This window comes from Cavia porcellus, unplaced genomic scaffold (genome assembly GCF_034190915.1).
Source record: "Cavia porcellus strain 051 isolate PalLab524CR breed Dunkin Hartley unplaced genomic scaffold, mCavPor4.1 scaffold_10, whole genome shotgun sequence".
Classification (NCBI taxonomy): domain Eukaryota; kingdom Metazoa; phylum Chordata; class Mammalia; order Rodentia; family Caviidae; genus Cavia; species Cavia porcellus.
This window is the reverse complement of record NW_026947493.1, coordinates 60907907-60921993: the sequence shown is the minus strand read 5'-3', so window position 1 is coordinate 60921993 and position 14087 is coordinate 60907907. Positions and strand designations below refer to the sequence as shown.

At 34.5% G+C, this 14087-nt stretch overlaps 1 protein-coding gene across 2 annotated transcripts in view; it reads right to left on the bottom strand.

The window, feature by feature from the left end:
• The window catches only part of Wwp1 (WW domain containing E3 ubiquitin protein ligase 1), a 91298-nt gene that overhangs the window by 57117 nt on the left and 20094 nt on the right, over positions 1–14087 (bottom strand). For both annotated transcript variants that reach the window (XM_063257526.1, XM_063257527.1), the window contains 3 exons: positions 8158–8248; positions 4307–4445; positions 3267–3391 (listed from right to left, as the gene is read on the bottom strand). In XM_063257526.1, the coding sequence (XP_063113596.1) occupies positions 3267–3391; positions 4307–4445; positions 8158–8227 (334 nt within the window). In that variant the 5' untranslated portion in view covers positions 8228–8248. The remainder of the gene's footprint in view (positions 1–3266; positions 3392–4306; positions 4446–8157; positions 8249–14087) is intronic.

Here is a 14087-nt window from a genome sequence, read left to right as displayed (position 1 = left end):
CACTCCTGTTCAATATAGTGCTAGAAATACTAGCCAGAACAATTAGACAAGAGAGAGAAGTAAAAGGAGTAAAGATAAGAAAAGAAAAAGTTAAATTATCATTATTTGCAGATGACATGATACTCTACATAGAAGGCCCGAAAACTCCATTGAAAGATTCCTAGGTATAATAAATAAATTCAGTAATGTAGCTGGATACAAAGTCAATACTCAAAAATTAATAGCACTCCTATACACTTAACAACAAAATCACTGAGAGAGAAGAGAAGCCACACTCTTCACAATAGCATACAAAAAAAAAAAAATCACATACTTAGGAATCAATCTAACATAAGAAGTAAAAGATCTATCCAGGGAAAATTATAATACCCTGAAAAAAATCAAAGAAGACCTCAGAAAATGAAAAGATCCCTTGTTCATGGATAGGAAGAACAAACATTGAGAAAATGGCCATTCTCCTCAAATTGTTATACATATTTAATGCAATCCCAATCAAAATGCCACTAGCATACCTCACAGATCTAGAGAAATCATTCCTAAAATTCATCTGAAACCAAAAGAGACCTAGAATAGCAAAGGCAATTCTAAGCAACAAAGTCAAGGCAGGAGTCATCACAATTCCTGACTTGAAGTTATACTACAGACTACTGTAATAAAATCAGCATGGTACTGGAATAAAAACAGATCTGAAGATCAATGGAATAGATTAGGAGATACAAGCACAATTACAAACACACTCAACCACCTTATCTTTGATAAAGGGGCCAAACATGTTCACTAGAAGAACGACAGTCTCTTTTAATAAATGGTGCTGGAAAAACTGGTTCTCCATATGCCGAAAACTAAAACTAGACCCATGCCTATCATCATGTACTAAACTAAAATCTAAATGGATCAAAGATCTGAATAGTAAAACAGAAACACTAAGTCTATTGGAAAATAAATTGGGTAAAAACCTTGAAGGCCTAGGGGTAGGTAGAGAATTCATGAACAGGACTCAAACCGCACAGGAAATACTTCCCAGAATCAATAACTGGGATGACCTCTTATTAAAAAGTTTCTGCATGTCAAAAGAAATCTCCAGCACAGTGACAAGAAAACCCACAAACTGGGAAAAAATCTTAGTGAACTGTCCCTCAGACAAAGAACTTCTATCTAAAACATATAAAGAATTAAAAAAAATTGGACCTCTGAAATTCAAAGACCCAATCCAAAATGGGCATCTGAGATGAATACAGAGTTCTCAGATGAAGAAATACAAATGGCAAATAAATACAAGAAAAAATGTTCATCATCATTGGTCATTAGAGAAATGCAAATTAAAATAACAGTGAGATTCCATCTCACTCCAGAAAGAATGGCCAGGATCAATAAAACTACCAACAACAAATGCTGGAGAGGCTGTGGGGAAAAGGGAACTCTCCTGCACTGTTGGTGGGAGTGTAGACTGGTGCAACCATTGTGGAGGTCAGTCTGGAGATTTCTTAAAAAGCTGGGATTGGAAGTCCCATTTGACCCAGCTATTCAACTTCTCGACATATTCCTAGAAGAATTGAAAGCATCATATCACAGTGATATATGTACACCCATAGTTATAGCAGCACAATTTGTAATAGCCAGATCTTGGAAACAACCTAAATGCCCATCAACTAAGGAATGGATAAAAACAGATGTGGAGTACTATTCAGCTATAAAGAATGATCACATTGAGATATGTATAAGTACATGTATACAACTCAAGACCATACTCATAAGTGAAATAAATCAGTCACATGTGTAAATACTGTATAGTCTCCCTAGTGTAAGAAATGGTAAGAGTACAGAAGATACAAGAAACTCAGTAAGTACAGTGAAAGGATAAGCATCTGCTTAAAGGGGAAAAAATAATATCTCAGGGAAAAAGAAAAAGAGAAAAAAATTATCTAAAATTATATAAACACACTTAAGATAGCTAAAATGACTGTGCTACAAACTCTGTAATTCTTGGAACAAAACAGTTAACACTCACAGGATTAGAACAATTGTTCATATTATCAGATGTATGGTAATCTCAGGACCTCTTGAAGATCATTATGTAAAATAACAACCCCAGTTATGCTCCTACTACCTTGTTTTGAAGACCTACTACCTTGTTTTGGGCTTATTGCTATTGTTATATGTCTTTTTTGTTTCGTGTTTTTCTAGGGTTAGTTGTTTTGTTTTGTTTTTCCCTCTAATATGGAAAGGATAGGTATACATGTAGAGACTCATACATGCATAAAACTTTTCCTAAACAGTTTATGACGATTATTTTATGCATGATGAAGTCAACAGCTACTTTGAAGAAAAAGAGACACTATGGTATCCAGTGGTGATTCTGTAGTGCCGTGCTGTAAAATCCAACAATACTATTAATTCTTTATTCAGAGTGATTTTAGTCTGCTTTGTTTAATTTCAACATACATGAAGGTATGGACAGCTATTTTGAAGAGAACGAGAGACATTATGGCAGACATTGTTGAGTTCTTTACTGTCTGGTTTTGAAGACCTAAAACACCTTCATCATCCTGTTCTGATCAGTTTTAATACTATTTTGCTTTGTATGAATTCACTGTCTGTGAAGATATGGATAACTATTTAGAAGAAAACAAGAAACAATATGATAGACAGTGAAGATCTCCCATTGTCTTGCGTTAAAATCTTTGTCTCTTACATTGTTTTCTTCTATCTGCTTTGTTCTGTTTTGTTATGTTTAGTTTTACCCTCTTTAAAATTAAAAAAACATTTTAGGAGCTAAATAAACACATGCAAAGAACAACAGAAAATGTTTATGTATGAACAAGGAAATATTACGAACGTCTATTCGTGAATAGAAGAAAAGAGGTAGATAATTTCTACACTACTCTGTGACTTTCCATATTCTATTTGCTACAAAGAATAGCTATATATTGAAAAAAGAAAATTTAAAGTTAGAAGTCATTTATCGAACTAAAATTACATATCAATCAGGTAACAAATAGAACAGGCTCAGAGAATGATCATTTTTCAAATTTTAAAGTATACAGTGAGGAAATAATAAATGACTGCTGATGGCTGAAAGCAGAGTACTTGTGGATGAATGACATCATTTTTTAAGTGTTTCGCAGTAAGAATCACTTATATAATGCCAAAAACTCAAACAATTACCAGCAATTACTGAAGTTCTCCCTTATGAATACAAAATTATTATTACAGTGTATGCATATTCAACAGATCTAAAAGAAACAAATGTCAGAACAAAAACTTACATTTTCTATTGTGCATTAACAGAGCTTGTTTCAAATCTATAGTTGCTCGTCCTAATAAAGCATCTGCTTTTAAAGTATGATGACTCCAAACTCGAAATTCCAAAATGGTCTGTGGGGTTACGCTTCTGAAAGGGCAAAATTGCAACAAAAATACACAACCATATCTCATAACTGTGAGTGATAACTGTTTTGAGCCAGTTATTTCAGTTAATTTTAACACCACAAATTCAGTTTAATATCATATACAATAGTAATTATATGAAATTACAAATAAGAAAGATTATTTACTTTCAAATGCATTAGGTCTTTTACAACTAGATTAGAATGTTTATATCTGACAAGTTAAAATACCAGCAATACACTGAAAGTCTTCCTTAGACTTTAAAATACTCTATTTGACCCAGTTTTTAAAGATTTAAGAATAATGGCTAGGTGTGGTAGAGCACACCTATAATCTCAGCACTTGGGAGGCTGAGGCAGGAGGATCACTACAAGTTCTTGGCCAGCATATGCTATGTAGTGAGTTCAAGGCCATCCTGGACTACACAGCAAGATCCTATCTCAAAAATTAAATAAATAAATGAATAAATGAAATAAAGAAAACTGATGGCACTTGTTATAATATACTTATTATACAGATTCATACAACTATTATTATTTCATAAATGTCAAAATTAAGGATTACTATTTCTGTTTATTTCTATACCAAGACATTCAGAGAAAATATAACTACACAGACATAATTCAGTTTATAAAAAAAGCAAAAAGTATTATGCTTCCTCTTTTAAAAAGTGAAGTTTACTAAAAATGTTTCATACTTTATTTTTTGGTACCAGAGATCGAACTCACAATCCTGTGCTTGCCAAGGAGGCACTTGTGCCCACTGAGCTAAATTCCTGGCCCTGAAAATGTTTCATATTTTAAATCATGTATTTTCTTGGGGAAAAAAAAAATCAGTTTGAAGTCATCCTATAAATATGAAACATAAAAAGCACACTTTCTTTTTTTAATATGTTGCATCCTTTATACAAGATACTTACACAGTTAACTGTTCATCCCATTTTGGATTAGAAGAACTACTGGATTTTGCTGTTTTTTTAATTTCTCCATCTACAACGACTTCTGTATATATTGCTGTTCCAAACCAGTTCTTTTTTCTTTTTAGTTTGGCACTAGAAACTAACAGAAAAGTAATAATTGCTAGTGAATATGGATAGCCAGCAAATAGAATTGCCTATGAATAAATCAACAAAAATGAAACCGTACTTGTTGTGCAAGTAGAAACTCTTCTCTCTGGCAAAATAAACGAGCAGTACAAAAGAGCCACTGAATTTTTCTGTAAGTTGTATTGAGATATAATTTATATACCATTCATTCATTTAAACTGCACAGTTCATAATTTTAATAGATTCCCAGAGTTGTGCAAACACACCCCACTTTTAAAACACTTTTATTAGCCCAAAAAGAAACACCATTAAGTAGTAACCTTCCTGCTCCTCCCAACCTCCCTTAATCACATCACCCATGCTAGGAGCCACTAATCTCTTCTCTGTCTCTACAGAGTTGCCCATTCTGGACATTCTGGCATCACACACATGGTCTCTGGTGACTGCCCTCTTTCACTTAACATTGTTTCTCAAGTTTCATCCATCAGTACTTCATTTCTTTCCTTGCCAAATATTCTACTACATGGCTGTATTCTATTTTATCAATTGTGCCTAATGCCTCTAAAAATACTTGTGCACAAGTTTTTTTTTTTCTTTTTTCTTTTTTAATGTGAACATAAGTGAAACTGCTTGCTAGCATGGTAAGTCTTTGGCAAGTAAATGATTACTTCCAAGGTAACTGCACCATTTTACAGTCCTATCGAAGTGTATGAGGTTCTGGTTTCTATCTTTACCCACCACTTGAATTTAATTCTAAAGCAAGAGAAAAATAAAAGCCTTCAGATTTGACATGTCTAGTATTATCCCTGCCAGATAGTATTCATCACATACATGGCATTTTAAAAACTAAATGCATTACCTGAAAAGCTATTTTTTTAAAACTTATTTTTTTCAGATAAAAACTTCAAAACCAAAATGTCAGGATAGAGGTTAACCATCACACCCTTTAAAGAAAGTGAATTTTAAATTATCCAAAACAATATGCTAAACATGTGATTCCAAAATTTACAACTAATAAAATCAGTTATGAGTATCTTAGGTTTGGGATGAAGTAGGGGAAGTCTCATGTCACACACAATATGGTAAAAGTACATGAAAACAAACAAGGTGTGTACCTTCCACTCTACTGTGAGAGAACAGTCACAAATGTATCAGTGAAATACAATGGGCTAAACACTTCACCAGTAAGAGTGTTTGAAATATAGTAGTCCTCAAGATTTGAAAAGTAACAATAGATTCAAAACAAATTCTATATTTAAGTACTGGCAACACAGCACAGTCACAGGGCTCAATACTGTATCTGAAGTTTTAATATCAGTGTCAGCAAAATTCACATCCTTTGCTGTTTCAAGCTGCTCTAAGTCCAATACCAACGGACTGATGTAAAAGGCCTCGTCTTGTTTTTTCTTAAGAAATTCCCCAAACAGTATTTTCATCTCAAGTAAAAGTGTAATTTTCTTGATATGCAGGGTTTATCCATATACTACAAGAAAGCAGGAAAAAGGAGGCACTGTAAGATAGTGTTAAAATTACAGGACCCAAAGATCTGAATTCATCTTTTAACTGTCAATTATCAGAAATCTGACCTTGAAGACATTAACTAACCTTTCTGCCTCTCAGTTTTGCTATCAGAAACACAGGGCAACAATAGTGCCTGAGCACTATTACTTATGAGCTAATTGCATGTACCATTAATTGGCAAAGTGCTCAACAATACTAGAAGCTGGGAGGGGAAGGGAAGACATTTTTCAAAGGGTAATTTTTAAGCTCAGAAGGAATTTATAATGTGCTGGGGAAAATGTGCATATTAATAACTATAACGCTATGGTTTTAAATAATCAAAAGATACTTCAAATGAGAGTGCTTATTGGTAGACAAATATAAGGTACATCTTTGTTTCCATATTACATATTTCAGATTTTAATGGCAAAGGATAAGTTTGCAAGATGCATAAAAAAGATTATTTGAGGTTAAAAAACTAATACATGTATTTATTTAGTATTTTTGGCATTGTATTTTCTAGTATTTCATGCTTAAAAGAAAAAATTTAATACTATTTTCCTATAGTGGTGTGAATTACAAACTTCACTTCCGTATTTTCAAATGTTTCAACATTTATGGAACAATCATTACATCTTCAGTCGGTTTCCTGTGGTGTTACATAGTGTCCTCTATTATAAGAGGTATGTATCAAAAAAATTTAAAAAGGCAGGAAGATGTCAATTTTAAAACCTCACAGGGAGGAAGGTGTGGTGGTGCATACCTGTAACTAGCTAGCAGTTGGGAAGCTAAAGAAGAAGGATCATTGTAAGTGTAAGTCCAGCCTGGGCCACAAGATGAGTTCAAGGTCAGCCCAAAATACTGCTTAAAAACAACATAAACAAAAAAATCTCACGTGCAATGACCTCTGTAAAAATAAATCTAGTAGTAGACTTAGAAACATATAATCTTCATGAAGATGATAATGATGGATATAAAAGACAAAGAGAATGTCTTGATATACATGTATTTGTATTTGCAAATTTTAACACTACAAAATTTCAACTTAATACATTTTTAAAAAATAAAACTATGAACTTTTGGTTTTATGTGCGTATGTTAGAAGCAAAGAAAAAGGGATAGAGATGCAAATTTTTAAAAAAATAGAGAACAGTGAATAGTGAAGACATAAACGTGAATAAAATGGAAAGTAATGAGCAATTTCTCCAAATCTTTAGGTACTTTAAAATGAAAATAGCGCAGACAATCTGAGAGTGATGTAAGAAAGATGAAGAGAAAAGAATACATAAGATATTATTACATGGTGACATTTTAACTCACAAGGAATAGATCATTTACAACACTAGAACAAAAATCCAACATGGCTTCAATTTTTTCTTTTACAAAAATTTTAAAAAATTTTGTAGCAAAAAACATAAAGCTAAAAAATTATTACTGTGAATAGTCTATTAGTTTTCAACCTCAAGTATGCTTTTTATATATCTTGTAAACTTTCCAAACCTTTCTGATTTGAAAAATCCGAGATCTAAAACATTAAAGATAATATACATGCTATTCAGCTTATGGACATGATACACTACAATATTACCACATTATAGTAGGTGAACTTCTGTTTGATTTTTTTCCTGTTATAATTTTCCTGCTTTCCACATCACCATTCTCATTCCTTTCTGTTGTTTGTTCTTTTGAAGTGCTGGGGATTCAAATTCAGGGCCTCAGGTATGAAAGGCAAGCACTCTACCACTAAGCTACACCTGTAGCCCACCTGCCCTGATTCTTACTTTTTGCTTCCTGTCACATACAGGCTAAGAACAGGAATAAAAATAAGAATACATATGTGAATAATAAAAATAAACCTGGATTTTAAAAATAATTGAGTTACTTCAGTTCACAGGCAGTAATATGCCTAACTACAGTAACAGGCCTTAATAACGATACTATCAGATCATTCTTCAAAAATCAATATACAGAGCACTGTTAGCTAAGAGAAGGAGTAACAACTTCAAGTCCTAAGATTTCAGTTAGTCTCCCATTACTAAAAGAAGGTACATGCTCCCTCTGATTCTGAGTTTCCTCACTGACAAATAAGGAAGTATTTCATAACATACAAGGTACTATGAAGTAAGGAGGACTATGTAGTTTGCCCAAGAGCATTACTCATGGAATAAGTCTGGGGAATCAGGCTTCCAAAAGAATTAACATACTGCATTGTGAAAATCACTTACCAGTTACCTGTAACTGTAACCTTCCACAGTGGTTATTACTAGCATCAGACCTTGGTGAGGCAGTGGCCATTTCCCAAAATTCAGCTTAAACCTATAAAAGAAATAATTTTCCCATCCATTAGAAAAGATTATAATTTTCAAAATGATTAAAACTGTTCAGTCAAATCAACTAAAATCCATACTTACTGTCAACCCATCATATGTTGACAAAATCACAGGGCTCCATTTAAAGGGAAAACTCAGTGTGAGAAATATTACTGAAGAATATGGCCAACAAATCATATTCCAATCAATGTGAACAAAATAAATGATGGTACTAGGAATTTAGGGTTATATTTTGATTCATAAACATGTAAGTGAATAAATTAATATATTTAGAATAGATTTTCTAAACCATGTAAGTACTGTGTGTTGTCTTTTGTCCTTTAAAATTTCAGTGTGTATTTCCTGAGAATAAAAATTTCTATCAAATAATCAAAGTATAATGACATTAAACTTTAGGAATTTAACTATTATACTACTATTATCTACTCTATACCACATTCTAATTTCATTAGCATTCCCAACAGTGTCCTTCATCAAGATTTCCCCCAAACAGTATCTAGTCTAGGTGAATGTATTAGTTATACCTCCAGTAATCTTGAATGCTTTTTCTTTTTTTGGTCTTTTTGAGTCAGGGTTTAGCTATGCAGCTCAGGCTGGCCTTGAACTCACTCTGCAGCCCAGGCTGGCCTGGAATTCACAGCAATCCTGTGTCAGCCTCCCAAGTGCTGGGATTTCTGGCATATGCCACCACACCCGGCCAAATGTTTCTTTTAATAGGTACTTTTTTTTCGAATTGTTCCATGCTACCCTGTACCAATTTTTATTTTTTAAATAAAATACAAAGCACAGCTTTGTAGGTGCTGCTTCACCTTTCTTCCTTATGACTACTGCAAGGCTTTACTTCCATCCTTATCCCACTAAAGCAGAACATTCTGTGCAAAATGAAGAAGTATTAATAAACACTAACATTTATTGTTTCCCTTCTATTTGTAGATTTTTTTAGTCCTCCACTTATATCCTTTCCCCAATTTCAGGAAGCCAACACTCAAGCTCTCTTCACTTATTTGTAGTTGCATATATTATATGTTTGAATACATTTGTGTTTGTGTTAAAAACAGTTACAGGAGTCCCTGGCTGTAGGTAACATATATTCAGTTCTGTAACCTTGTTCATGCCAATGCTCTCATTCCTCAGATGAGAAGCAAGCTGAAGAATTACATCTACCCGAAAGTAATCAATAGCTGTCATGTTCACATGAGAAAAAAAAAAAAAAAAAAAAAAAACAATTGAAAATTTAACGTTTCTAATTTCCAGCAGTCTAATTTACTAGGTATTTTAAAAGACTATCCTTTAATACAAACAGATACTGCATAAAATGAAACAAATTGACTATTTTCAAGATGTTATATCCTCAAAAATATTGAAAATTATCAAGCCTGTACCAACTGATAAAAACCAACCAACCAACCAACCAACCAAAGAAATCTTGAAGGGAGTTGAATAGTAAAAAATGGTGAGCAGAAAACAAAAATAAGTAAATAAATCAGAGTGCTGCTTTGGATATATGTTGGTAGCACTGAGATCTGGACACAAAGCACTGGGCCAAGTAACTAGTGACCAAGAGGTGTTTATCAATAGCAGTTTTAATTATAGAAAATCTAAAGAGTGTGTTTCATGAAATTACCACAAAAGGATGATCTGCGAAGGAAGAAAAGATAAATGAAGAAACTGCTACAAGTAAATGTAAATAAATGTTGAATAATGTAACAATAACAACATCTTATTATGGTGTTTCACTGTGGAAGGGCAAGACAGAAATAAAGAGGATAGGAATTGATGTTGCGAATTCCTGCATCTCTTGGCAGAGACCTTATGCTCTGGCTAAACCTGAGTACCTGTAGTATAGTTCAGTGGCGAACCTACGGTATGCATGTTATTATGTTTTTGTCTTAAGACAAAAGATGTTACTGTATGAGTTGGTTTATCTAAACTAAAGCTTCACTATTCCAGTTTAACTGCAGCGTTGGCACTGCACAATAAGTGAGTGAGTTCTAGGTTACAGTTTGGGCGCTCATCTCTCAAAAGTTCACCATCACTGTTCAGTAGATTTTGCAAGTTAGTCATAAAGGAATAAGAGTGTAATTTCCAAAATATAGATGACAGAATAAAAAGATGATCCAAAAAAAGCTAGAAAGGATGGCAGGTGGGTAAATAAACCAAGGCAAAAAAGTCCAAATACAAAAATAATTATAAAAAATGTACACAAACAAGTTTGAAAGTAAAATAAGGAACACCCTACAAAATAAAGATACTGACAGAATGAAAGCAAAAATCAGGGAAAGGACATACCAGAGGCAAACACAAAAAAGCGGCCAAGTGTAGGCATAGTAACAGACAAAATGATATATTTAAAAGAATTCAAAGGAAAGAATACAAGGTTCAATTCAGTAAGCAAATAAAAAAATTCTGTATTTGCACGCTTAAAGAAAAGGCCCAAACATGCATTCTCACTTTCCTAACAGGCAATTTCAGATAAAAAAGGATAGAAATCTCCCTAAAAATCCCCTCCCTGCATATGGTAGCACTAATGAAAAGCATGATGTCCCAACCAGTAAGCTGAGGCAACAAAACGTGACCTGGAAGCAGATGCCGCAGCCACTGGACAATGTGATGACAACAGCATCCACAGGGCACCCCAGTTCACTGCTGTATCATCTACACTGTTCTACAGGCTTCTTGGGAATCCAATACTGACCACAGTCATCATCTTAAATTGCCACCTTACACTGCTTTTCTAGGAAATCAGACGTATGGTGTAACAGAAAACTCCACAAAGGAATTCTTCAGAGGTTTATGTGTCACTGCATTACCACATGAACTCAGCAACCTTGAAAGGCCGGAAGGCTTTGATTATGCTGCCGGAGGAACTGAATTCGAAGTGCCCTCAATGAAGAATCTCTAAATAACAGGGTAAGTTGATGTTCTTTTGGCTGCCAAGTCAGTAGTCAGCATTCCTATAAAAAATAAAGGCTGAAGAACCCACTCTGTCACGAATTATCCATCCTCATAGAAGAGATGGTAACTTTGAAGATTTAAGGATTTGGAGACCACAGAAATACAGATTACTATGGTAAGTAAAATGGCAAAGATGAAACAGGAGTTAAAACTCTAAGAAAAGCATGTGGTAGGGCACCCTATAGAAACAGTGACCACAGAGGAAGTACAGACCACAAAGACGGATGGATATAACAGAAGGAACAGGACTGGGGATTTGGCACAGCGGTGTAAGCGCCTGCCTGGCAAGTGCGAGATCATGAGTTCAATCCCCGGTACCGCAAAAAAAAAAAAAAAGAAAAGTAACAGAAGGAACAACTGGTTTTGAAACTCCAAACACGATTACTTTCAAGATGATTATAAGTGTGAGGACTGAGATCTGTCCCAAAGACTGAAACTGAGTTCAAAGTTTCAGACCACTACTAACGAAGATGATTTCTGCTGAGCTTTCAACCCAGTAGTGCAACTTCTATCTCGAGGGACAAAGCTTACAGAAAAAGAAGTGCAGCTACGGAATGAACATGAGAAAGTATCAGCTAGGTAAACTCAAACTTAGAATGACGGCCTTGGGAAAGAACCGAACTAGCAAAGTGAAGAAACCCAGATATAAAATGGTCAAGCACAGGAAGAGTCATCTCAGACTGAGACTACCCTCACTTCTTCAAGGAATCAGATCAGTGAGAAATTGTTAGGAGAAAAAAGAACAAAATCCAGACACTCAAAAGGGCAGAAAACTGACTCTAGCTCCTAAGTCCCTAAGCCTCCCAAACTTGATAAGCAGCTAAAGGTATTCACCTCTGTAAAAGAGAGTGCTTTGGGGTAAAGCAAAGTACTGGACTTTCTGACAAAAACAAACTCATCATCTAATGGAGGTGAGAAGCTCCCAAGGACAATGGGAACTACAGAAGACCAACAAAGTGATCACTGTTATGGGAGACTTCAACACATCCTAAATAATCAACAGGACAAAATTTAATAAACAAGTTAGGAAAAAACTTTCTTTTTGAAGACTTAAGCACAAAAAATGTACATGCTACAGCTAATGAAAATCTCACTGAATTTCAAGGTTGGTTCTTGTTTGTGACCATAATACAACTAAATTAAAATTCAACAAAATATAAAATTTTTAAAATTAAATAGAATTTAAAAACATTTCAAATATTTCAAGGGTCAGAAAAAGCTATAATGAAAATTTTAAAAATGCAAAGAATCAAATGAAAATACAAATATAGAAATCTACAAAATACCAAAAATGTTACACTTAGAGACAAAATTTTAGCCTTAAAAACTTAACAGGTGAGGAAAAAAATTTACAGTTGGAAAAGAAAGGTTGCAAACTGATGAAATATAGACCAATGTAGCCAATTATACAAAGAATAACAAGAGAAACCCCAAAATAATGAGAAAGTAGTAAGTAGAAAGAAAAATATTAGAAAAAAAAGTCAGAAGCTGGTTCTCAAGCTTGCTTAATGCTAGTGCCAGCACTAAGAAGGGAGGCTGAAGCAGGAGGATGGCTGTGAGTTCAAGGCAAGCCTGGCTGCAAAGTGCATGAGTTCAAGGCTAACCTGACCCGAACAATGAAACATTGCCTTCAAAAAAGAAAAAACAAACAAACAAAAAAACTGGATCCCTATCCTGCATTATATATAAAACCAATTTCAAACAAGTGTAAATATGAGAGGCAAACTTATGATGTAAACATGAAAGAAAGTGCCACTACACTTGAGAGGTATCTTGAGAGAAGGGAAAAGTGAGTATTTTGACTGCATGTTTGTGAAGAACTTGTCACACTACCAAAAGAAAAATTAAATAAGGGCCAGGGGTTTGGCTCAGTGGCTTAAGTGCCTGCTTGGCAAATACAAGGTCATGAGTTTGATCCCTGGCATCAAAAAAAAAAAAAAAAAGAAAGAGAGAAAGAAAAAGGAAAAACTAAATAAAAATATAATTATAAAAGTCTAAATAAAAACCAAAAAATAAGCCACAAACAGATATATTTGCAAAACAAAAAAAGCTGATAAAAGATTAGAATTTAAACTATATGAAAATGTCTACAAATAATAAAAAGATACATTAGGCAACTGGGCACAAAGCTGAACTGGAATGTTGTAAAAAAGAAAACTTCTAAGGCCAACAAATACATGAAAAAATGTAAGATGTTACTGTCCATCAGAAAAATGTAACTTCAGATAACCAGATGTAATTTTAAAATTGTGTAAGACTATAAAAGCAAAGACCATAAAATGCTGTAAGAATGATTAACCCTGCCTGGATGCAGAAACACCTTCTGGGTGTGTCTGTGAGGTGTTTCCAGAGATGACTGGCAAATAGGACAGAGCTGTAGGAAATATTTACAAGAGAAACACTTAATGCTGAATACAGAAATTTACAAGATTAACTGACAATATCATCCACAGAGTGAAGTGTAGAAATGTGCAAGAGATCCATCTGGTGCGCAAGATGGGAAGAATGCAGCTACCGGCCTGGAGTCCACAGCACCGTCCCATGCACGTCCTATCAGGAGCAGAGGCATCTGCACCAGAAAGCCCAGGGGCTGGTGCTGGAGGCTACAGAGTCTGGCCCAAGCAGAAGGCTTGCTGAAAGCTGAGGAATCTGTGCCGGAGAGCCAAAAGAGGATGCCCAAGGCAAGGGCAAAGACCCAGAGCTCCTCCAAAGAGATCAGCAGCCATCCCTGGTGAAGAGGAAATCTGGAACTCGGCTCAAGAGGCCTAAAACCTCTCTGAAGCAAAGCAGCCTGAACACAAAACACTTCCAAGGGAAATCAGCTAAAATCCCTCCCTTCCACTGTCCTTTTATACCATTCCAAGACGAGC